Raw genomic sequence first — 24,026 nt, 5'->3', positions numbered from 1 at the left:
AAACTCCTGGGCTCAAGCGATCCACCCACCTCAGCCTCCCTAAACATTGGGATTACAGGGGTGACACACTGCACCCAGCCTGAGCTCCAGTCTTATATTTCTTGATTAGAAATCCAAGATAAGCCAGTCATGGCGGCTCATGCCTGTAATCCCAGCACATTGGGAGGCCAAGGTGGGTGGATCACTTGAGGTCAGGAGTTTGAGACCAGCCTGGCCAACATGATGAAACCCTGTCTCTACTGAAAATACAAAAATCAGTCAGGCATGGTGGCACGCATCTGTAGTCCCATTTACTCGGGAGGCTGAGGCACGAGAATCACTTGAACTCGGGAGGTGGAGGTTGCAGTGAACCAAGATCGCGCTATTGCACTCTAGCCTGGGTGACAGAGCGAGACTCCGTCTCAAAAACAAAACAAAAAAAAATCCAAAACAAAGAGAATGTAAGTCCTTTGAGGGGAAAACAGACTATTTTTTAAGTAAATCTACATCCAAATAGATAGCACTCAGACTGAGTTTGGAAATGCCACTCCAGGACAAATCATTTTTCCAGGAGCTGTTGGTGCCCTGGAGCTTCTTAGGAGATGGGGCTGAGAAATATCTTACTGGCAGGAAGCTTGGCTGTTGACTTAGGGACTCTGATAACAGCATTCTTTTCTTCTAATTGCAGTGAAGACAGAGTTATTGAGCACTACAAGAAACTGAACGGTCAGACAAGAGGTCAAGCAATCGTGAAGTAAGTGGCCCCTTCCCAGCTTGCGTGGGGACGGTGTTTGTGTGTTAATATATCGTATGTCGGAATTGTTCAGTTCCTCTCCAAAGACATATCTGAGAGTAGGGGGTGTATGTTGCAATTTAATTTTCGAGTAAATAATCACTCCGAGAACTTTATCACATACACATACACAAATATATATATGAGATACCAGATCTGCTGAATAACTAGCCTCATGTGCATTGTGTGTGTGTGTTTATGTATCTTCTTATTGTCGTTCCAGCTACATGAGCATCGTGGAGTCTCTCCCAACCTACGGGGTTCACTATTATGCAGTGAAGGTGAGTGCACTCATTTGGTGAAGATTGCCAAACCTCCCCTAAACAAACAAATTAAAACTTCTCATTATATATTTTTTTTCTTTTTCTTTTCTTTTCTTTTTTTTTTTTCTTTTTGAGATGGAGTCTCCCTCTGTCGCCCAGGCTGGAGTGCAGTGGCGCGATCTCGGCTCACTGCAACCTCCACCTCCCGGGTTCAAGCAATTCTCCTACCTCAGCCTCCCGAGTAGCTGGGATTACAGGCATGCGCCACCAAACCCATCTCATTTTTGTATATTTAGTAGAGACGGGTTTTCGCCATGTTGACCAGGCTGGTCTTGAACTCCTGACCTCAGGTGATCTACCTGCCTCGGCCTCCCAAAGTGCTGAGATTACAGGCGTGAGCCACCGCGCCCGGCCCTCATTATTTTTTTCTTTATAACTCCTGGTGGGAATGGAGGTCTCAGAAGACTTGGTCAGGAAGATTGCATGCTGGGGAAAGACGATTTCCAATACAGGAAACTTCACGCGGTCTTTCAATGTGTTTCAGCCTGTGGTCCATTTCTTTGTCAGCCCTAGAACTTAACAGAAAGGCTGTCTCTGATATATATGCTTTCTGCCTTCCAAGAAAACTTCAAACCTGTGCTCTTTATTTCAGTGTGGTAAAGACTTGGGATTTTCAAAGTGCCAAAGAAGTATGGGTGTTTGCCACTTAGAACCTCAAAGCATAAGCAATGGCTTAGCTGCTTATTTGGAAAAGAGCACGAATGCAGGAAGCCTGGCCCAGCTGCATCAGGCTCCCTGTCCGGGGGCCTTGTGATCTCACTGATGCCATTTTATGGTGTGATGACAGCTCTTACCTGGTCAATCTGCTGTTGCAGTGGCATTGGGTTTCCTCTTGTTCTGTTCTCTGAAACCATTGCAGTGCGCACAGCTACTTCCCAGAGGCAGGGGTTTAATACGAGGATTTTATACTACCTTTAAAGTTTGTTTTTAAGAAATCATATACCCTGAAGCTTGAAAATAAATTTCAAAATGTATCTCTTTTGCCTTTTATCTTTTTGCTCATCTTGAAATCACTCACGCCCCACAAATATTTCAAAACCATGATGTGCCAGTTTCGAGTTTTCCAGACACCCACCATGAGGGTGTATTAGGTTTTTTAGAAACTTGGCAATTAGGGCATAGCTAGGGAAAAGCTGCTTGATATGCTCATTATAACATCCTAGCTTCTGAGGGCTCTAATCAACTCAGAATCATCCTATTTGAATATAGAATTGCAACTTACACTCAGGTGACAAGAAGTCTCTGTTAATAAACGGTGGGGGGCTGGGCAGGTGCAGTGGCTCACGCCTGTAATCCCAGCACTTTGGGAGGCCGAGACGGGTGGATCACCTGAGGTCAGGAGTTTGAGACCAGCCTGGCCAACATGGTGAAACCCCATCTCTACTAAAAATACAAAAATTAGCCAGGCGTGGTGGCACGTGCCTGTAATCCCAGCTACTCGGAAGGCTGAGGTGGGCGAATTCCGTGAACCTGGGAGGCAGAGGTTGCAGTGAGCCAAGATTGTGCCAGTGCACTCCAGCCTGGGTAACAGAGTGAGACTCCATCTCAAAAAAAAAAAAAAAAGCAATAAGCGGACTTGGTATTTCTAATTCAGTCCTGAGACGGTTTCGGCTTCCGTTTTGCTACCCTGTCCAACAGCATGAGTCCTGAAACCCTGCCTGGCACCCAGCTGTCATCTTGGGTGAGCAGGACCTCAGGGTGACACCTTCCGGTCTGTGTTTCCCGGGGCTGGGGAAGGTCCTGGGTAAAGCTGGACCAACTCTTTGCTGTGATTTGTTGTTAAAAGGAGAGGAGTCACTTTCCATAGTCTCCACGGCTCCTCTGGCTCTGACCATCGATGACAGTTTCTCAGCCCAGAAGGTCCTTTCATTAGGTGTGACATCTCACAGATTTTCAGCTGTGGTGAGAGGGTGTCCCAGCATGGAATGCCTAAATTCTTAGAAGGAAAAAAAAGAGAGAGAGAGAGAGAAAGAGAGAGAGCAGGGCATTCACTCCTTATATATAAAGGGAAAGGATCTCAGCTGTCCAGCTGATTAGCAGAACCAGGCCCCCAGCCCCAACATTCCCCATGTCACCCTCTTCACATAACAGAGCATCCTTCAATGATGGGCGCATCTGTTAATAAACAAAGTAGACAGGTGGGCTCCATCCCTTCCCAGGAAATGGCACTTTCCCTCATCTGCCCCCGAGCCAGGAAATCTCCACTTAGTGTGTGTTTACTTCCTCCAGCCCCATATTCACCCGAACTTTGTTTGATATCCTAGGACAAGCAGGGCATACCATGGTGGCTGGGCCTGAGCTACAAAGGGATCTTCCAGTATGACTACCATGATAAAGTGAAGCCAAGAAAGGTAAGGGCGGTCTCCTGTGTGGGTTTAACGCCTCTCAGATCCGGAGAGGAACAGGCATAAAGGTCTGTTTTACCTGGCTAAGGCCATGCAGCCTAAAGGCTCACCCATCCCCTGCCAATTTTAGTGTATACAAATTACTCCACAGCAATCCCATCTGAGTTCCCCGGGTAAATCGTTTTTCATTTTTTTTCTCCCTGTCTCTGAGGAAACCTAAGCTGTTATAATTACTTAAGGTGAGACGACTGGCTCAGTTCTCCCCAGAGCCGATAGGCAAAGAGACTTTTGAGGGACAGTCGTGTTCCTTAATTTCGGGCGGGGCTGTGTTCTTTGGGAAAATGATGTAACATTTCTCTTGAATCCTGAAGCCAGTCTGAGTTCTCCCAAAGGTTTCTGGGACAGGAATCAGGGCAGGTGGGAGAGCTGAAAGAAGAGATTGCAGGTCAAAAAGAGCTGAAAGGCTGGGCACGCCGGCTCACGCCTGCAATCCCAGCATTTTGGGAGCCCGAGGCGGGCGGATCGCTTAAGACCAGGAGTTCTAACCAGCCTGGCCAACATGATAGAACCCTGTCTCTACTAAAAATACAAAAATTAGCTGGGCACGGTGGTGGATGCCTATAATCCCAGCTACTTGGGAGGCTGAGACATGAGAATCACTGGAGCCCGGGAGGTGGAGGTTGTAGTGAGCTGAGATTGCCCTGCTGCACTCCAGCCTGGCTGACAGAGCAAGACTCTGTCTCAAAACAAAAAAAGAAAAAGCTGAAAAATAAGAGAGAGAAGGGTTCCTGGAAATCCAGCACATATTTTCTGGCTCAATAAAGGTGATCAGAAAATAAGGTTATTTGCTGAAGAGGGAGAGAAACAGAGAACGGTTTGCAAAGTCCTTGTAAACCCAAAATGGAATGTTTGAAAGGGATACAGCATTTGAATTTTCTCTGTTTTCATTTACACACACTTTTCAGACCTGAACAAATTGGAAAATTATAATGGAAAAATATCTTAGAGGCGAGTGCTGTCATTCAGGTCCCCTGGTGGAGAGTAACAGAGAGATGGTATGCAGTTCAAACCCTGAAATACATATTAAAAACCTATGAAAACCACACTTGCTTTAGCAGAGAGAAAGCAATATTGGACCATTATGTCATTCCAGATTGCTTTCCAAGCTGTTTTATCTACGAATAGGATTGAAACCCACACTACATATCTGAGTGGATTGTAGGCTCTCCAGTTAACATCTGTCCTTGGCCAGCTTCTTTATTAAATTGATAGAAGAAAAAATGTTCCCATGTTGGGAGGATTTTCACTCCATTGATCAGTAAGGTGGTTAAGTTCTAAGACAAGATGCTGAGCAAATGGTGGGGGAATTACTGACTGGGAACAACTCAGGAAGAACCTGGCTCTTTAGTGGGTGGAGGGAGTGTTTTGCGGCTATCTCTAAAGCCTTTCCTTATCCATTTAAATGCAACAAGAAATTAACTGGATCCTCTGTTCTTACCTTTTCTGACTTTGTTTTCCTCAATTGTGGGATCTATACCTCTTCCTCCCTGTATTTTTCTTCCTGTTTTCCCTGTGCCTTTTTCCCACGTGGCCTTTTTAATTTTCTGTGCCTTTTCTTCCTGAGTTCTCTCTTCCCTCTTTCTTTTTAGAACCACCATTCTCTTTTTGTTTTTTTTTTTGTTTGTTTGTTTGTTTGTTTGTTTGTTTGAGACAGAGTCTTGCTCTGTCTCCCAGGCTGGAGTGCAGTGGCACGCTCTTGGCTCACTGCAACCTTTGCTTCCTGGGTTCAAGCGATTCTCATGCCTCAGCCTCCCCAGTAGCTGGATTACAGGCACCTGCCACCATGCCTGGCTGATTTTTGTATTTTTAGTAGAGATAGGGTTTCACCATGTTGGCCAGGCCTGTCTCAAACTCCTGACCTCAAGCGATCTGCCCTCCTTAGTCTCCCAAAGTGCTGGGATTACAGGTATGAGCCACCGCACCTGGCCTGACTTTTCTCTTTTCAACTTGCCTGACTGTTTTTGCTGCTTGCAAAAGCCAAGAATACTCCCTAAAGCCTTTAACAAAATTCTGGCTGCAATACATTGAGCTCTCTCTTGCCCATAGTGGCAGAAGACCAAGGCCGACGTGCATAATTGAGATCTACAGCAGAGATCATTAAAATCCAGCAGTTGAAATCTCTTCTCCCTCTAAGATTTTTAGAAGACATGCTAATAAGCATTCATACTTGTTTGGTTCAATTTATTAAAATGTTTAAGCTTTCTTTATTTCTCTAATTGAGGCTCTAATGAAGAGTGAAGAGGTGATGAGCTAGCACTTGATGTATGTAAAACACAGGAAAGGTTGCATATTTAGGGCTCAATCAATTCTAACTATTATTGTAATACGCTAGAACAGGCTTCAAGATAAGGAAAAGTAAGAAGCCAAAGGCATGAAAAATCAGGCATCGAATAAGAGAATTTACAATAATGAATGGAACTTATCCAGGTCCATGAATTAAAAATGTTAAAAGGTCAATATAGTTTTCCAGGCCATTGGCTCTAACCCAGACTGGGTTTTATTGAAAATCACTTGGGTTTCTGTGGCCTTTGAGGAAAAAGTCAGAATTTTCCAGCCCATTCCTAATTTAAGGACAGACTACCAAGCTGTCAGAGCCATCATTCATTCATTCGCTAAAAAAAACAGTTATTGCGGCCAGGCACAGTGGCTCATGCCTGTAATCCCAGCGCTTTTGGAGCCCGAGGCGGGCGGATCACTTGAGGTCAGGAGTTTAAAACCAGCCTGGCCAAAATGGTGAAACTCCATTTCTACTAAAAATACAAAATTAGCCGGCCGTGGTGGCACATGCCTGTAATCCCAGCTACTGGGGAGGCTGAGGCAGGAGAATTACTTGAACCTGGGAGGCAGAGGTTGTAGTGAGCCGAGATCATGCCATTGCACTCCAGCCTGGGTGACAGAGCCAGACTCCGTCTCAAAAACAAAAACAAAAACAAAACAAAAACAGAACAGTTATTGCATACCTCTTAGGTGCCAAGCCCATCACTGGGCACTGAGATGAGACATGAATCCTGTCCTCCAATATGTGTGATAATTGAGCCAGTGTCTGACTGGTGTAATAGGACTCTGTGTGAGGGTCAGGGATGATTCCAGAAGACAGTCGTCAACTAGGCATAAGGAGAAGAGAAGTCCTCACAGAGGAAGCAGAGAGTCAGTGGGGTCTTCAAGGATGCAAAGAGTTTTGCAGATGGAGGAATGGGGTGGGGAGACGTGCAGGAGAGGCCAGTGTGCCTGAAATCCCAGTGACAGGGGTAGGGGACACAGCGCCCTTCATTCTGGAACATCAAGTGAGAAGCAAGGAGTTGGCGAGGAGGTTGGGGCTCGCAGGCTCCTGGAGGCTTGGAGGCTCTGCGAAGAGGATTGCCTCCTCTATAGGGAGTGGTGGCTGCGGTCTGTTTGAAGCCGAGGAGTATAGTGTCAGATTTCCATTGCTGTAGAAGCACCCTCTGGAAACTGCTTGGAGGATGGATAGGAAAAACCCAGGACAAGACTGAGAAACCAGGACATGATGAGGGTAGGGCAGGTCACACCTGGCGGGGCTTGAGGATGGAGAAGGGGAACCAAGATGTTGAGAAGGCGTGTGTTACTGATCACCTGTAGGCAGAAGCGGGAGGCCAAGAGAGGAGGAGGGCAATGCAGAATGACTCCCAGGCTTCAGGATCCACCAGAGTGTGGACGCTGAGAGAAGAGGAGGTCTGGGAGTGACAGATGAGGGATGAGTGCAGCTCAGGACATGCAACGCTGCAGGCTTGATGGGACATCCAGGTGGCTGTGACTAGTAGGCCGTTGGGCATTCAACTGGAGCTCAGGAGTAGCAAGAATTTCCAAAGCATCACTGAACTAGAGACTGGACAGAGGGAGGAGGTTGGGTTGGCAGTTGGCACACCAGGAGCTAGGAGTGAAGAGTTCATTTCCCAATCACGACGATCACGGTGAGGTGCAGAGGCAGCTTCCGTTGCACGGGCCCTGAAGCTTACATAATTTGGGGCCCTCCTTAAGAAATGAATGTACAATCTGAATATAAAATTAAGAACAGGGGTTTGGTCGGGCAAGGTGGCTCACACCTGTAATCCCAGAAATTTGGGAGGCCGAGGCAGACAGATCACCTGAGGTCAGGGGTTCAAGACCAGCTGGCCAACATGATGAAACCCCATCTCTACTAAAAATACAAAAATTAGCCAGGCCTGCTGGGGGGGCATCTACAATCCCAGCTACTCAGGAGGCTGAGGCAGGAGAATCACTTGAACCCGGGAGGCAAAGGTTGCAGTGAGCTGAGACTATGCCACTGCACTCCAGCGTGGGCAACAGAAAGAGACTCCGTCTCCAAAAAAAAAAAGGGGGCCTTTGAAAAGCCCTGAGGGAAAGGAAAACAGCTCGGTTAACTTAGCTTCTAGGGGTGCCACCCCACCCCGCTAAGATGTCAGATGGAACTTAAAGGCAAGGCCGTGGACTAACTGGAGCCATTGGTAAGAAGGCTCAACTACAAGAAGACCTAAACGGGGCGCCTATTTCCTTTTCTTGCATTGCCAACCTCATCACCATTGTAAAAAGGCCATCTCTGTTATGTTTAAGGGACATATCAGTTTCTGGGACTACAAAAAGCCCACACCCTGATCCCAGGTCTCAGAATCTAAAAAGATGCACACACATGTGAATGCATATCGATGCAAGTCCACACCTAAGCCAAAAGTCTGTCTTCAGTGCCTCTGGACCAGTAGCTCTTAACCTCCACTGTACATCAGGAACTCATCTGAAGCCACTGGGATGTCTTGCCACAGCCCCCTGCAGGCCTACTGACCTGCACCTCCGACCAGGCCACTGAGCCTAGAAGAAGCCCCACAGGGATTCTGATGTATGCCTGGAGACCAGGACCACCGCTGGCAGCCCTCTGTGCTTTGAAAATTCAGACGTGGGGAAGGTCAGCCAGGCTCACTGGTGTGGCCAGCAGTGTCCCTGTACACCGAGGGCAGGGGAGGTCCCCCGCGCAGGCCTCATGACTGGGTGAGCCATCTGGGAGGGGCAGCACTCTAGGGGATGCCGCTCCCTCCTGGCTCTGGTGCCTGGCACATCTCTGCCACCTCGAGCCTCCAGGGATGCTCAGGCAAGGGAGTGGCACTCTGCACTGTGCACCTGGAGGCTTCTGCAACAACAGCTGCATCTCCAGCCCAGGCAGCTGCTCCCGCCCGGCGGCAGACAGAGGCCCTCCCTGACACTCTGACCCAGTTCCAGCAGCTCTGTCACGTTGCACCAACACAAGAAGAGCCTGTGTTTAAGTAGAGGCAGTGGCAGGGGTGAGTCTGCTCCCTCTCCTTTGCAGAACTCAGAGGCGTCCACTGCCTGCACAGCTCCAACAGCATCATCAACCCGTCAGCTCAGCAGCCGCCTGGAGAATCCACTTAAGTATTTCCATATGACCTACCCCTCATCCCCCACAAAAAAGCCCAAACAAACAAAAAAGGCATCGTGAAAGAGTGGCTGATGACTGTCCACAAAGGAGCACAACAGTAGCCTATCCCTCATTCTCCAGTTGCAAGCAGTTTGCCATCCTAGTTTCAGAGTCTGCCCTCAGTCACTTAATCACTACTCTGGAGCTTAGAGGCTCTTGAGGGGTGGAGTAAAACGCACGGGACCTCACCGGTGGCTCCGAGAGCAGAGGACATTTAACCCCCACACTCTGCTACCTGGACCTTCTAAAGAGACAGCCTCCTGGCCTTCGGAAGCACAGCCCTCAATGCAAGCTGCTGGAGTTTGTCAAAAAACCAAAAATCACAGCTTCATTGCCTGCAGGGTACACGTGTCAGGAAGAGCTAAACATGTGGGGACACCCTGCAGACTGAATTTCGGCTTTTGTGCATGTTCAGAAGAGTTCACAGATGTTGAACTTCTGAAGGCCAACTTCGGTAGTATTTTGGAACAACATAGATGGAAGAACAGCTCCCAGAATACCCTTTAAAAAGCAGCAAACAGGACGAAGAAAAATCAGAATCTACAATGCCTGCACATCCCCCAGAGTATCAGCCCTTGCTTGCATATATAAGTTCTTTTTAAGAGGTCAGGCAGAACCCTAAATACTATCTAAGGATAGGATGTAGAATATATATATATATATATATATATATATATTTTTTTTTTTTTTTTTTTTTTTTTGAGATAAACTCTCAGTCTGTCGCCCAGGCTGGAGTGCAATGGTGCGATCTCGGCTCACTGCAGCCTCCACCTCCCGGGTTCAAGCAATTCTCGTGCCTCAGCCTCCCGAGTAACTGGGATTACAGGCATGCGCCACCACACCCGGCTAATTTTTGTATTTTTAGTAGAGATGGGGTTTCACCATGTTAGCCAGGCCGGTCTTGAACTCCTCACCTCAGGGGATTCCCCCTACCTTGGCCTCCCAAAGTGCTGGGATTACAGGCCTGAGCCACTGCGTCCAGCCAAGATGTAGAATTTTTTATAGGACATTCAATATCGCCTCATCAGCTCTCAGTAAATCTACTTCAGTCCTTCACACAGTGATGTTTCTCCCTCCCTCTTTGCCTTCCTCCCCACTTCTGAGCTTCTGTTCACACTCAAACGCCACATGACACTTGGGGACATCCCTTTGAGTGCTTTGTAGCTCTCCTCTCTCCTTTGCCATGGCTACGGTTGGAAGTCTTTCTGCACAGTTGTGAATGTAGCATCCAAGTACAGTGCTGACGGGATGTTACATGTCTGTCTTGGCTCAGCAATGGTGAGAGAAGTAGAAAAATCACAGTAGCAAAAAAAAAAAAAAAAAATTTTTTTTTTTTTTTGAGATGGAGTCTCGCTCTGTCTCCCAGGCTGGGGTGCAGTGGCATGATCTTGGCTCACTGCAACCTCTGCCTCCCGGGTTTAAGCAATTCTCCTGCCTCAGCCTCCTGAGTATCTGGGACTACAGGCGTGTGTCACCATGCGTGGCTAATTTTTTTTTGTTTGTTTGTTTTTTTAATAGAGACAGGGTTTCACCATGTTGGTCAGGCTGATCTCAGACTCCTGACCTCAAATGATCCACCCACCTCGGCCTCCCAAAGTGATGGGATTACAGACGTGAGCCACCGCACCCAGCCAAAAAAACAAATCTTGCAGCAATTGTTTTACCCTATTTTATGCTAGTTACCGCATCCCATTTTAGCATGTGCATATGTGTGGGAATAGAAAGAAGCGCTGCTGAGGTGAGAGGCTCCGTATTTCACAAATTACGGTCCTACTGACCTCAGGAGACAATGAGACAGTGTCAGGTTGGCATTTAGGCACTGGAGGTAAATCCCAAGTTTCCTCTTAGTTTGCATTTATGGTTGAGTAAAGAGAGCCAGGCCATCGAAAAAGAAAAAACTGCCAGCTGTGTGAAGTGAGCGTCAATAGCAACATGTCTCAGACTAGATATCCCACGGGTTTCGGGCAGTTGTGCTGGTACAAGCAAGAGTTTTACCTCTTTCTTCCCTGGAAATGTTTGAATGAAAATTAAATGCTATCTATTGAGGCATTGTTTATTAAATCTTGCAGAATCGGGGTCCCACGGGGCAGACATAAGTAAGTCTGGACAGAATCTGTCTCACATCCGGCTCCCTCTTTAGTGGAGGGGTCGTTACATTCCTTAGATTGATTGAAGCCCGAGAAAGCCTGAGAGCTCTAATCTCTGAAACAATCTGCCCTTGTTTGCAGCATCAGTAACTGAGGCATGGGGAGACCAGGGGCTCGCACAGTCCTCAGACCTGCAGACAAACCAGCCATCTGATCATCGGGAGCCATTACACATGAAAGCAGAAAAGACTTTCCAAATGGACACTAAGAGTTAGAATAAAGAGTCCTCCAGCAGGCTGTATCTGAGGCTTTAAGCATTAGACAGCAAATATTGTGAAGCATGTGACTCCAAAAAACCCTCCCTTGTAAAGAATATTCAATATCTGTAAATCATCCTTAGAAATGCAGCCCAGATTTAATGACATCTCCCCCCTGGGAAGAAATAGCAACGTCAGTCCTTGTTACATATTCAGCAGACAGCATTTACTTATTTATTTGATGTGCAATTAGGGGGGCTTTTATGTACACTTAGATGCACAATTAGGAGCACTATGGGGTCCCCTCTGAGACATTAGGAGAAGGAACCAGAGTAAATGGCCTGCCCTCTGCCCCCAAGCAGCCAGTGTGGCTTCCTGTGATTTCTAAGGGTATTTCGGAAGCAGGCGCATTGGCTCTGGGAATTGATGCATTACTTTCCCTCCCCCGGATTAGTAAAGATTTTTGAATGAAATGAGATGATGAGGCAGGAAAGGAAAATAATATTTACAGGAAATATTCCATTAACTTGGTGTGGACTCCCGGCGGCATTGCCCTGCTAAATTATGCGGTGCGGCGGACGTTCTGCCTAGTGCGCCGCACGTTCTGCCTAGTGCGCCGCGGCTGACGTTCTGCCTAGTGCGCCGCGGATTTATCGTTCTCTTCTGTCGGCGTCTGCCTGGCTCGCTTTCTCCTTGCTGGGCCTCTGACTTGGCCGGCCTGGGTGGCTGCCTCCCTCATTCCAGCATCTGCATTCCCGTTGGAAACCACACCCTGTGCACACCTGGGAGAAACACTTCACTTAATGCACTCAGCATTCTTTGCATTTTGCAGCTGCCCCTTACTCATTCCCGGTGTACTACCAAAGGCCCTTCTCCTGGTATGTTATCAGTCCTTCTGATCGCAGCACAGCACTAAGTCAACCTGGAAGCTTTCGATGCCTGTGGGTGACAGGCCCTGGCCTTGGGCATCTAGAGAGACTGGCCCCAAAGCTGCAGACCAGGCCTACTTGTGGGGGGCGGGGCGGGCTCAGAGATGGGGAAATTTGGGAGTAGGAGGTGGAGGGCATGGCGAGTTCCCAGAATCTGCTCCTTAAAAATAACTCTCCAGGGAAAAAAGGAATCATATTCTAAGAAAATTGAGATCTTCTTCTCAAAGCATCAGTCCTAGACATCCCCATTCTCAAATCACCAATATCAGACATGGCTGAATCATCTCCATTAGGAAGAGTAATCCCAAACTCTTAAGAACAGTCATCGGCTGGGCATGGTGGCTCACGCCTGTAATCCTAGCATTTTAGGAGGCCGAGACGGGTGGATCACTTAAGGTCAGGAGTTCAAGACCAGCCTGGCCAACATGACAAAACCCTGTCTCTATTAAAAAATACAAAAATTAGCTGGGCGTGGTGATATATGCCTGTAATTCCAGCCACTCAGGAGGCTGAGATGTGAGAATTGCTTGAACCCAGGAGGCAGAGGTTGCAGTGAGCCGAGATCACGCCAGTGCACTCTAGCCTGGGCGACAGCAAGACTCCACATCAAAAAAAAAAAAAAAAAAAAAAGAATGGTAATCACCTGAAAGCCCTGAGCTGGCACTTAGAACTTCAGTACAGGGTGTTGAATATGAAATCCTCTCTGATAAAATGGCCCCCATATGAGTTTTCCTGGGGGAAAGTCAGACTTAGTGAGTTTCAGTGGAAACTGACTTGAGTTTGCCTCTGCTGATGATACAGAGACAGGACCATGAGTCCAGGAGGCAGGATACCAGCATTTCCTTGTGGGCCTGGCTGAGCAAGAGACTCAATGCACCAAGGCCGGTTTCTCTTTTCCCAGTGCTTCAAAGCAACCCTCTATCCCGCCCACCACAGGGGGGTTTATGATAATATGGGTTGCTATCAATATTGAATGAACTGCTTTAAAAAATAAAACTGAAGCACTAAACAAACATAAGGCATTTTCAATTGCAGACAACACTTTTGAAAGCATCCTCTGTATTCCTAGACTTCCCAGTTCTCTAAAACTCTAGGAGTTGTTGGTGAGGATGCGTGACTCTTCCTGCCTGGAAGTTCATTCACTTGTTCAGTAAATGTTGTCTGAGTGCCTGTTGGGTACCAGGTCCTGCTCTTGGCTCTGTAGATACTGTAGAGAGTGAACAAGAGAGACTAGGTCCCTGCATGCACAGAGCTTATAATCTAGTGGGGAAGGTGGTCAAATTTATTTATTAAAGAAATCGACAGCAATAGTGTTCGAGCGCTAAATTCTCTTATCCAAGTACTAACCAGGCCCGACCCTGCTTCGCTTCCGAAATCAGACAAGATCAGGTGCATTCAGGGTGGTATGGCCATAGGCCAGAGAGTTGAATGCTATGAAGACAATAAATCAGAGTAAGGAAGAGTGGGAGGGGTGATGGATGGTCAGGAGGGGTCTCTCAGAGCTAGGACCATTTCGGTGACTCTCTACTCCTAAGCGTTGTACATATGATTCCCTGGGAAGCAGTCTGAGATGGACTCGCATGCAGGAAGTTTACTGGGGTGTGCTCTGGGACTAACAACAAATGGGAAAGTAAAGGAAGCAGAACCAGGCAGAGAGAGAAGCTGAGCTGTGATGCAGTCCCAACATGGCATCCCTCAACCTAGACGAAACTCTGAAGCTAGAACAACCCTTGGAGCCATTGCCATCGCTGTTGAGGCTGGGGGCCAAGCCTTACCCCTCAGCATTAACCAATCGTTAGATCCAAGTGACCCCCTTGGCGAGAGGGTGTCAACCTTGGACAAGGTCTGTAGCTGACCTCAGCTCTGTAGCTGAGACAAATTCCAGGAGAGGGCGTATGTCCTTTAATCCTGCAGAGAGAAAGAGGCTGGTCAGTGCTGCATGGTATCTTCTACAGCAGTGGTTCTCAGTGTGGTCCTTGGACCAGCAGCATCTTCATCATGTGGAAATGCGTTAGAAATGCAAACTCTAGCCAGGTGAGGTGGCTCACACGTATAATCCCAGCACTTTGGGAGGCTGAGGCAGGTGGATCACTTGAGGTTAGGAATTCGAGACCAGCCTGGCCAACATAGTGAAGCCCCAACTCTACTAAAAATACAAAATTAGATGAGCGTGGTGACGTGCGCCTGTAATCCCAGCTACTAGGGAGGCTGAGGCAGTAGAATCACTTGAACCTGGGAGGCAGAGGTTGCAGTGAGCCAAGATCGTGCCATTGCACTCCAGCCTGGGCGACAGAGTGGGACCCTGTCTCAAAAAAAAAAAAAAAAAAAAAAAAAAAAAAAAAAAGCAAACTAACGGCCAGCCTAGGTGGCTCACACCTGTAATTCCAGTACTTTGGAAGGCTGAGGCAGGAGGATGATAGGAGTTGGAGACCAGCCTAGGCAACATAACGAGACCTCATCTCTGCACATAATACACATACAAAATACAAAAGTACAAAGGAGTAGTCCCAGCTACTCCGGAGCCTTGAGGAGGTTGAGGCTGCAGTGAGCCAAGATCACGCCACTACACTCCAGCCTGGGCAACGTAGCAAGACTCCATCTCAACAAAACAAACAAAGAAATGCAAACTAAGGATTCCCGCCTGAGACTTATGAACTCAGAAACTCTGAGGATGGGACTCTGCAGTCTAATTCCACAAGCCCTGAAGGTGACTTGAGCACAGGCAGTGAAGCTCAAGGCCCACTGCTCTGCATACAGGCAGTTAACGAGGACCTTTCTATGGGATCCTGCTTCGTTGTTTTGTTGTTATGAAGACATTTTAGTCTGAGTTAAAATCAAATTCTTTCCTAGAGCAGTTACACTTTTAAACAAAAAGAGAGAGACGTTTTATAAATTCATGACCTCCATATCCACTCCAAGGCCCAAAGCAGAATTTTCTTTTTTCTTTTTTTTTTTTTTTGGGGGGAGAGGGTCTCACTCTGTCTCCCAGGCTGGAATGCAGTGGTGCAGTCACACCTCACTGCAGCCTTGACCTCCCAGGCCCAAGCAATCCTCCCACCTCAGCCTCCCTAGTAGCTGAGGCTATAGGCGTGTGCCACACACTCAGCTAATTTTTGTAGTTTTTTGCAGAGACAGGGTTTTGCCATGTTGCCCAGGCCCCCAAAGAAGAATTTTCTTGACCAAAGAATTTTGACACTAACTCACTTCCATATTTTAGAAAGTCGTGATTAGCAATTTATTTAACCTCTCTGTGCCTCTCTTTTTGTATCTGTGAAGTGGGGACTAAGAGACATAGAATGGATGTAGTCTAATTTTACCCATCTCGAGTAAGTTTACTTGTCACAGAGTTTCTCGGTCCCCAGGATAGAAGTGGCATTGGCCTTGATGTCGCAAATATTGTTACAGTCGCTTATGCTGAAAACAAGAGGCGGCATGGCCTTGAAAAGCAAACAACGCCTCTTTGTGAAGAGGGTTAATTTTTTTCTTGGTCACTGGATCTGGGAAGCCAGGGTTCCTCGGTTCCCACAGGGTCCTGGGAAGGCCATCCTGAGCCTGGTCTGAGTAAGCCAAGCTTCCAAGGGCACCAGCCTGTATCTTCTTGTGTTCTTGTTGAAGCCCATGCTGGTGTCAGACTGTCACCTTTGAGGAAGGTTGACCTGTCTATGAACAGAAAAAAAAAAAAAAAAAAAAAGCATTGCCCTGTCCAGGTGAATAATTCTTAGAGAGCATCTATTGCATGAGAGTAATTAATCTGGAAAGTTACAGGAGGGGAGGAATGTAAGTATCCCCTAAAGAGGGGCAGGTCTAAATCTCTCCCAGGGTGACTTGCTTGGAGGCACCTCCTGGAAGGGGTACATTCAAGCTCCAAGAATTTCCCCAAGTTGTCCCTGAGGTCAGTCTCCAGGCCTGACATACCCTTGGGGTGCCACATGCCTGCCCCCTGCCCCCTGCCATTATTTGCAGGATATCTGACCCAGTAGTCAAGACATCTCACAATTCTACACAATTGTGAGTCACTTCCCTGGGCCTCAGTTTTCTTAAGTTGGTTGATGGGATGATCAGGAATCTTGAGGTTGAAGGAATCTTAAAACTAGAAACAAAGAGAAATAAAACAAGGTAAATAAAGCAAGCTCATTTTAAAGCCAGAGGGGAGTCATGAATAAAAGAAAGGATGAAAAGCAACAGTTTTCCAGAAGAAAGCGGTAGGAGGGGAAAATGCCGATTTCTAGGTAGGTAACCCCTCGTCTGTCTTTGGCTCCTGTGGAGCCAATGCTCAAGCTAGATCTAATTAAATAACCGAAAGCAGTTTTTCTACTGCAGCTGATATGCCTTTGGGGATATGTGGTCTCCCAGGATTCATCTGCTTCCCACACAATGCCTGGTCTCCTCGACTTGCTGTTCTTCCTGCCCCCGAAAAAGGCACGTGGACCAGCACTAAGAAAGGTCATATAAACAGCCACGTTGATTGTGTGGACAGTAGGAGTCAAACACAACACTTAGTATTTATAACATGCAAATAAACACCCAGTCAGATGACGTAGCAGCTGCCCTGAGACTGGCTGGCTTCTAAACAACTCTACAGATGCACATTCCCACTACTCAGGGAGCCCCGTTGACCTTGGATGCAATTTGAAGAAGCAAATCAAAACCAAATGCTATGGTTGGATCCCAAACCACTGCAGAGGAGCATCCAATAGCCTCGCTCGCTCCAAAAGAAGCCATGAACCAGTCGTGACTTATGAACAGATCTGGTTTCTCTGGCTGAAAAACAGAAGATTTGCTAGTATAATAAGAACATCGACCACCTGGGACTCGAAAGACAAATCTCTTTTATCTCCCACTGTTCCTTTGAACGTGTTCTTCCCTTGTCTCTCGGTAAAAACACAGGCGGTCTGATGACTTTTCTGATCCCTCCCGGGTATTACAGAGTCAACCAGTCATTTTCAATAGCAAAATAAGCTTTTATTAAGAAATTAGAGCGTCCAGTTCTTTATGACAATCAGAGCTTCAAACTTGCTGTAAAGTTGCTGTAAAGTTAAATCTCTCCGTTCTCCCATCTGAGCTCCATCCCCGCTTCGGTTCACCTGATGTCAGGGGACACCTATGAAACTCTCCAGGTAACCCTAATGAACCCTCTCTTTCCAGGTTCAAGGAGAACGGTCCATCTTCCACCTTCTCCCTGTGGGTAGCAGAGAGTTCACAGAACATCTCCCTCTCAAGAACCTCTCTAAAAATGACCTCTCAGTTTCCACCCTCCTAAACATTTTATGCCCCAATTGTGGGTAAGGGATTTTCGGGGTCATCTAACCAGAAGATTTTTTTCAAATTGTGATAAAATGCACACAACATAAAATCTATCATTTTAACCATTTTTCAGTGGCCACTTCAGTAAGGTATATTCCCATCATTGTGCAACAGATCTTCAGAACTCTTGTCATCTTGCAAAGCTGAAACTTGACCCATGAAACAATAACTCCTATTTCCTCTCCCCCATCTGCTGGGAACCATCATTCTACTTTCTGTTTCTATGAGTTTGAACACTCATGTAAGTGGAATCAAAGTTATTCGTCTTTTAGTAACCATAGGGTTTTAATATCCAAACCAAGATAGCACTACAAATGAAGAGGGGCATTAGTGAATAATTACCCCATGATAGCAAACAAACCAGGGCTGTTACTGGCAAACAAAGGCACGTGATGACCTAGCTAACCAGCATAGGGATGTAACTAACCAGCATGGTGACCTAGCTAACCAACATAAAAACCTATCTAACCAGCATGGAGACCTAGCTAACCAACACAGGGACCTAGCTAACCAGCATGGTGACCTAGCTAACCAGCATGGAGATCTGTCTAACCAGCATGGTGACCTAGCTAACCAGCATGGAGATCTGTCTAACCAGCATGGTGACCTAGCTAACCAGCATGGAGATCTGTCTAACCAGCATGGTGACCTAGCTAACCAGCATGGAGATCTATCTAACCAGCATGGAGACCTAGCTAATCAGCATGGTGACCTAGCTAACCAGCTCTTGGCCCCTCGCTTTTTAAAAAACTTCTCCTATGGAATGGTCTGCTCATGGCCCTCTCTAGTGATACTGCTCATCATAAAGTGTCAGCTGGGACTTCCAGTTATCCTGTGACTCTAGTTAGGCAGCGGTGAAGTTACTCACAGACAGCATAATTCATGACAAACCTGTGTAGGTGAGAATCAAACCAGTGACTGGGGAGACTTCAAAGAACCCCAGTGAGGCCGGCCACAGTGGCTCATGCCTGTAATCTCAACATTTTGGGAAATTGAGGCAGGAGGATTGCTTGAGGCAAGGAGTTCAAGACCAGCCTGGACAACATAGAGAGACCCTCGACTCTACAAAAAAAAAAGAAAATTTTTTTAAATTAGCTGAGTATGGTGGTGCATGCTTGTAGTCCCAGCTACTTGTGAGGCAGAGGTGGGGGGATTGCTTGAGCCCACGAATTCGAGGCTGCAGTGAGCTGTGATCACATCACTGCACTCCAGCCTGGGCAACAGAACAAGACCCCAAGTCAGAAAACAAAACAAACAAACAAAAAGCCCTGGCCAGTGAAATAGTTCATCCAACCACCCAATTCTTTCTCTCTAGCTTTTCTAACAGATGTTTCTGCTGGCTGCACAGGATTTTGCAGATCTCTTCACCAATGCTTATAATCTTTCTGGAAGGTATACACTGGCATCTGCTGCACTGAATGGGGTCCCTGTACCCCCTGGAGTGAGCACAGCCTTGTCTTGGGTGTCTCTTCTCTGGCCTTTGAACAGGAAGGTCAAGAGCCAGAGGAGCTCTGCCCTGCAGCCTCTCCCGGTCCTCACGTTTGACTGGAAACCAAACCCCAGCCCTACTTTTAATGAGCATTAGAAGTCACAGTAGAGTGAATTTCCTCTGTATGTGTGTGTGTATTTTTAGGCATGCACCTGTGTATTTTTAAGTACATAATTGAGTTTATGTTTAAGGTTTGAAAACCCATTTAAAAAATGGATCGCTGGCCAGATCTGTGAGAGAGTGCTTGCCCATCCCCAAGGGAGAAGAACAGCACCCTAAGGTGCCGCTGCCCCAGCTGCCCTGGTGCTGACAGGCTGGAAGAAGTGAGTTGCCCTCTGTAGTGACCCCCAGAGCAGATGTGAGAAGATGGCCCTAGTGGGAGAGCCATCTGACAAGGGTGGGGGAGCTTTTCATGGACAAGGGATGCCACTAAAAATTAGGGATCCTCTGTTTTATCCTGAACTGCTAGCTCCTTTTAAATAATGAGTCTTATTGAGTTCTTTTTCTCTTGAGACAGAGTTTCGCTCTATCACCCAGGCTAGAGTGCAGCGGCGCAATCTCGGCTCACTGCAATCTCTGCCTCCTGAATTCAAGTGATTCTCCTGCCTCAGCCCCCTGAGTAGCTGGGACTACAGGTGCCTGCCATCACACCTGGCTAATTTTTGTATTTTTAGTAGAGATGGGGTTTCACCATGTTGGACAGGCTGGTCTCGAACTCCTGACCTCAAGTGATCTGCCCACCTAAGCCTCCCAAATTTCTGGGATTACAGGCATGAGCCACCGGGCCTAGCCAGAGTTTCATTGAGTTTTAATCAAAGACTGTCTTGTGATCTGTGATTAATCTAGATTAGGATTCAGTAGGCAAAAGAGCAGAAGGCCACAAGAGGAGCACCTTGTCACTGTCCATTTCTCCCCATCCCCCAAAGCCCAAGGCACCCACTCATCTACTCTGTGTCCCTATGGATTTGCCTATTCTGGACATTTCCTAGAAATGGAACCATATAGCATGTGGCCATTCATGTCTGACTTCTTTCACTTAGCAAACGTTTGCAAGGTTCATCCCTGTTGCAGCATGCATTAGTACTGTATTCCTTTTTTAGGGCTGCATAATATTCCATTGTCCTCTGATGTTTATTTCAGCATTTTCTACACTTGTACAGCAAACACAGACACACAAATGATGCCCCTGACTTCTGTATCTGCAGTCATGCTTTTCCCTCACATACCTGCCCAGCTTTGCCCCTGGTTTCTTTCTGATATTGACTCGATGTCACTTTACCAAGGCCTTCCCTGGCTACCTTGTTAACAATGAGAAACCCTGCCCTATCCTTCCCTGGTTCACATTTGTGCTTCAAACCTGTTATCCTCTAACGTACTGTATGTACCATGTCGTTTTCTTATTTATTTCTTATTTATTTGCCCACCTCTCCCCTTCATAAGAATGTACAGGATACACTGCTGTATCCTCAGTGCCTGACGCAGTGCCGGGTTCATGGTAGATACTCAACACGTGGTTGTTGAATGGATAAAAGTCACCGGAGCAGAATATCTAATCACTTGTTGCCACCCACTGCTAATTTTACAGACTCCTCCATACGTCTGTGGATAGTGGCCTCATAGGTTGATGCATTAAGAACATAACTGGGGCCAGGTGCAGTGGCTCGCGCCTGTAATCCCAGCACCTTGGGAGGCTGAGGTAGGCGGATCACCTGAGGTCAGGAGTTTGAGACCAGTCTGGCCAACATGGTGAAACCCTGTCTCTACTAAAAATACAAAAATTAGTTGGGCTTGGTGGCGCGCACCTGTAGTCTGAGCTACTTGGGAGGCTGAGGCAGGAGAATTGCTTAAACCCAGAAGGCAGAGGTTGCAATGAGCCAAGATCGCACCACTGTACTGCAGCCTGGGTGACAGAGCAAGACTCTGTCTCAAAAAAGAACATAACTCATCTAAGGAACAGTTGCAGAGAGCTCCACATAGCGAGCAGGACAGTTGGGAGGAGAATGGAGGAGAGGGACTGACTTTTTAAACAGCTTAGGTTTGCTGACGAAAAAATGAAAAGCATAAAAAAATTGCTCCCATCTGGGCTTTCCTTTGATTTTATTTTTGTCTGTAGCACAAAAAAAACACAGAATAATGAGGATATCGTGAGTGAATTGCTGGAGTACTGCAGACCTTGAATAATTCTGGTTAATCTAGACTTCCTTCTTTCTTCTAAGGATCTGTTCAGTTGGGAAACCCTGCTTGTGGACTTCTAGTAACCTCTTTGTCTTGGCCAGTCCTAACAGCTTGTTTCTGCTGAACCAGCCAATACTTAGGAAGCTGTGTAAGGCTTTTTTTTTTTTTTTTTTTTTTTTCCGTTCTTCTTCTTAATGAGTTTGATTCAGAGGGGAAGCCCACGCTGGACTGACCTTCCGGAAAATGTAAATCTGTTTAACACCAAACCTTACACAGCCAGAACGTGCTGTGCCCAACTCTGCCTGCCCGCCTCGGGCTCTGCATCGGCACCTGCAGGTGGGGTTCAAGGGTGTTACAGCCAGGGTCCTACCTGCCCGGGGTGATTCTTGACCGTCTCAAGCAAACAGACAATTTCTAGGCAACGTGATTTGTAAAGATCTGATCTCTAGGTTGGGAGTAGGCTTCCGGTTTGAGATCGTGAGCTGCTGGAATCATAGACTTCCCCAGTTCACCTCGGAAGAGCAGAGTTCCAACAGAGCAGCCAGAAAGAAGGGCTACAGCTCCTCGGCTGTGGCTCTTACCATCGTCCCTCCCTGAGCTCACCCTAACTGCCATTTCCCCATTATTGTGTATCGCAGTTTAGAAATGTATCTTTAACAAGATATTTGGGTTCAGCCACTGGAGGTTCCTCACATGGTGAAAATAGCATGGAGTTGAGCAGACAGAGGAGGGCTCAAGTATCACCTCCCACCATGTGTCATCTGTGTGACCTTGAGAAGGTGACTTAACCTCTCTGAACTTCAGTTGTCATAATATCTAATATCTCAAAAAGCTCTTCATTCATTCATTCATTCATTCCTTCACTCAACAGACAACTATTGAGTGCCTCATGTGCCCCCAGGTACATGCTAGGTGCCAGGAAAACATACTCAAGGAAATGTAATGTAAGTCTGGTTGAGGAAGACATTAGAGCAAAAAAAAAACCATTACAGCGCCAAATGAGCATTGCTTTGGCCGACGTATGTGTATGAATATCTGGGAGAGCTGGCCCAGACCAGGGCTGGGAATTTTGGGAGGCTTGGGACAGCCCTGGTGAAAACAAAGTTGTTTAAGGCAGGCTGCGCGGAGTACAAGCCTCAGCTTCCTCCTCTGCTTCCGCCCCTCCTTTTCCCCGCAATTCAGTCTCCCCAAGTCAGTCTGCGCACTGCAGAAGCCCTCTGGGGGAAAGAGCAGAGCTCTAAATAGGACCAGCCCTCCTGGAAAGACAGAAAGTCTAGATCTGAAGTCCTCACTTCTTTCTGGAAGGAGACCTCGCGGAGCAGATACCAAATTCTCCCGCAAGAGGATCCATAGAGAGAAAGGCCCCAGCTGCAGATACCGTGGCCCGGCCGCAGCCCCCTGCATGCCTCAGGTCAAGCTGAAAAGTCACGCCCTCCAAGCGGAAGTCCAGGCTGCAGCGGAGCAGGCCCACCGCCTCCCATCTCTGCTGGCTGCTGCCACAATTGCAGAGCAGCTGGCGAGACCGCAAGCCTTCCTTCTCCCAGCAGCAGCCTGACTTGAAAAGCAAACCACAAACCCCTGGCCTGATGCCCACTCACCCGCCTCACTCCCTGGCACCTTCCAACCAGGGGAACCTGGAGCTCACACATGAAGTCACAGCAGCAGGCGATCTGCCTCGCTTCTGGTGCCCACCGAAACCAAGGTCTGCCAGACAGCAGCGCTGGGACCTCTCCCCTCCCCAGCAGGATGGGCCGGCTCTGGAAGCACAAGGTGTTCCAAAGTGCAAACAAGCTGCTGTTAAATTATTGTTCCCAAAAGCCAAAGCCCTTGCTGGTTTGCTTGCTCGCTTTTTTCTTTCTTTGCCTCACACAGATATCGCTAGGGTAGAGTATTGACATTTATTTTTCTTTTTGTTATGCGTGATAAAGCATGGTGTTAGTTGTGAGTGTATGCCTGTATTTCCCTGCAGAGCTGGTTGCCAGTCTGTTTTCTTCATCCCATCCCCATCTTCCATTCAGTCCGATGACCTCCACAGACGAAATCCGGATGTCTGTATGATGCCACATCTCTGGACCAGGCATAAGAGAAATGCCAACTGCCAACCTCCCCGCCACCCCTGGGAAAAAAAAAAAAAAAAAAAAAAAAAAACAAGAACAACAGGTTTCTCCCTGAAGCCTGCCCTCCAAAGTAGTCAAAACCTGAGCCGGGCATGGTGGCCCACGCCTGTAATCCCAGCACTTTAGGAGGCCGAGGCAGGCAGATCACTTGAGGTCAGGAGTTCGAGACCAGCCTGGTCAACATAGTAAAACCCCGTCTCTACTAAAAATACAAAAATTAGCCAGGCATGGTGACTCATGTCTGTAATCCCAGCTACTCGGGAGGCTGAGGCAGGAGAATTGCTTGAACCCGGGAAGTAGAGGTTGCTCTGAACCGAGATTATGCCACTGCACTCCAGCCTGGGCAACAGAGCAAGACTCCATCTCAAAAATAAAAAAATTTAAAAAGATAACTTTACACCAGTCTGGAAAGAGAGGTCTTGGCCAAAGCAGGTGAAATGGCCTACCATCGTTTTCTCCCCAGATGGACGAAGTATTTCTCAGATTGATTTATTCCCCTTTGAAGCATCCCAGTGAGGTCTGTCATAGCAGGCATAATTAGCCTTGGCTTTTTTTTCAAGGAAAGACTGGAGCACAGAGGGGTTAAGCCACACATCACTGGGTCACAGTGCTCATTGCTAGAAAAACCAAAGCTAGACCCAGATATTCCAAATCACTGGGCAACCTCAGCCTATCAACCCACTGACCCCAGCCAGTCCCTCAGGGCACTCTGAGCAGGGAAGGAA

General features: G+C 47.3%; 2 protein-coding genes and 1 long non-coding RNA gene across 15 annotated transcripts in view; 2 read left to right on the top strand and 1 right to left on the bottom strand.

Moving 5' to 3' along the window:
- PHYH (phytanoyl-CoA 2-hydroxylase) overlaps positions 1-24,026 on the top strand; it is a 1,057,918-nt gene that overhangs the window by 588,795 nt on the left and 445,097 nt on the right. The gene's annotated exons all lie outside the window — the stretch shown is intronic.
- Positions 1-24,026, top strand: part of FRMD4A (FERM domain containing 4A) — a 695,352-nt gene that overhangs the window by 597,781 nt on the left and 73,545 nt on the right. For all 13 annotated transcript variants that reach the window (XM_050803197.1, XM_050803199.1, XM_050803194.1 and 10 more), the window contains 3 exons: positions 668-733; positions 996-1,053; positions 3,360-3,446. In XM_050803197.1, the coding sequence (XP_050659154.1) occupies positions 668-733; positions 996-1,053; positions 3,360-3,446 (211 nt within the window). The remainder of the gene's footprint in view (positions 1-667; positions 734-995; positions 1,054-3,359; positions 3,447-24,026) is intronic.
- LOC126962393 (uncharacterized) lies at positions 17,890-18,289 on the bottom strand. Its single transcript, XR_007728679.1, has 3 exons — positions 18,212-18,289; positions 18,002-18,127; positions 17,890-17,959 (listed from the first exon to the last, which is right to left on the bottom strand). It is a non-coding gene; the product is annotated as an uncharacterized LOC126962393 (long non-coding RNA).

Source organism: Macaca thibetana, chromosome 9 (genome assembly GCF_024542745.1).
Source record: "Macaca thibetana thibetana isolate TM-01 chromosome 9, ASM2454274v1, whole genome shotgun sequence".
Lineage (NCBI taxonomy): Eukaryota > Metazoa > Chordata > Mammalia > Primates > Cercopithecidae > Macaca > Macaca thibetana.
The sequence above is the reverse complement of the archived record's forward strand: the minus strand, read 5'-3'. Positions and strand labels throughout refer to the sequence as shown.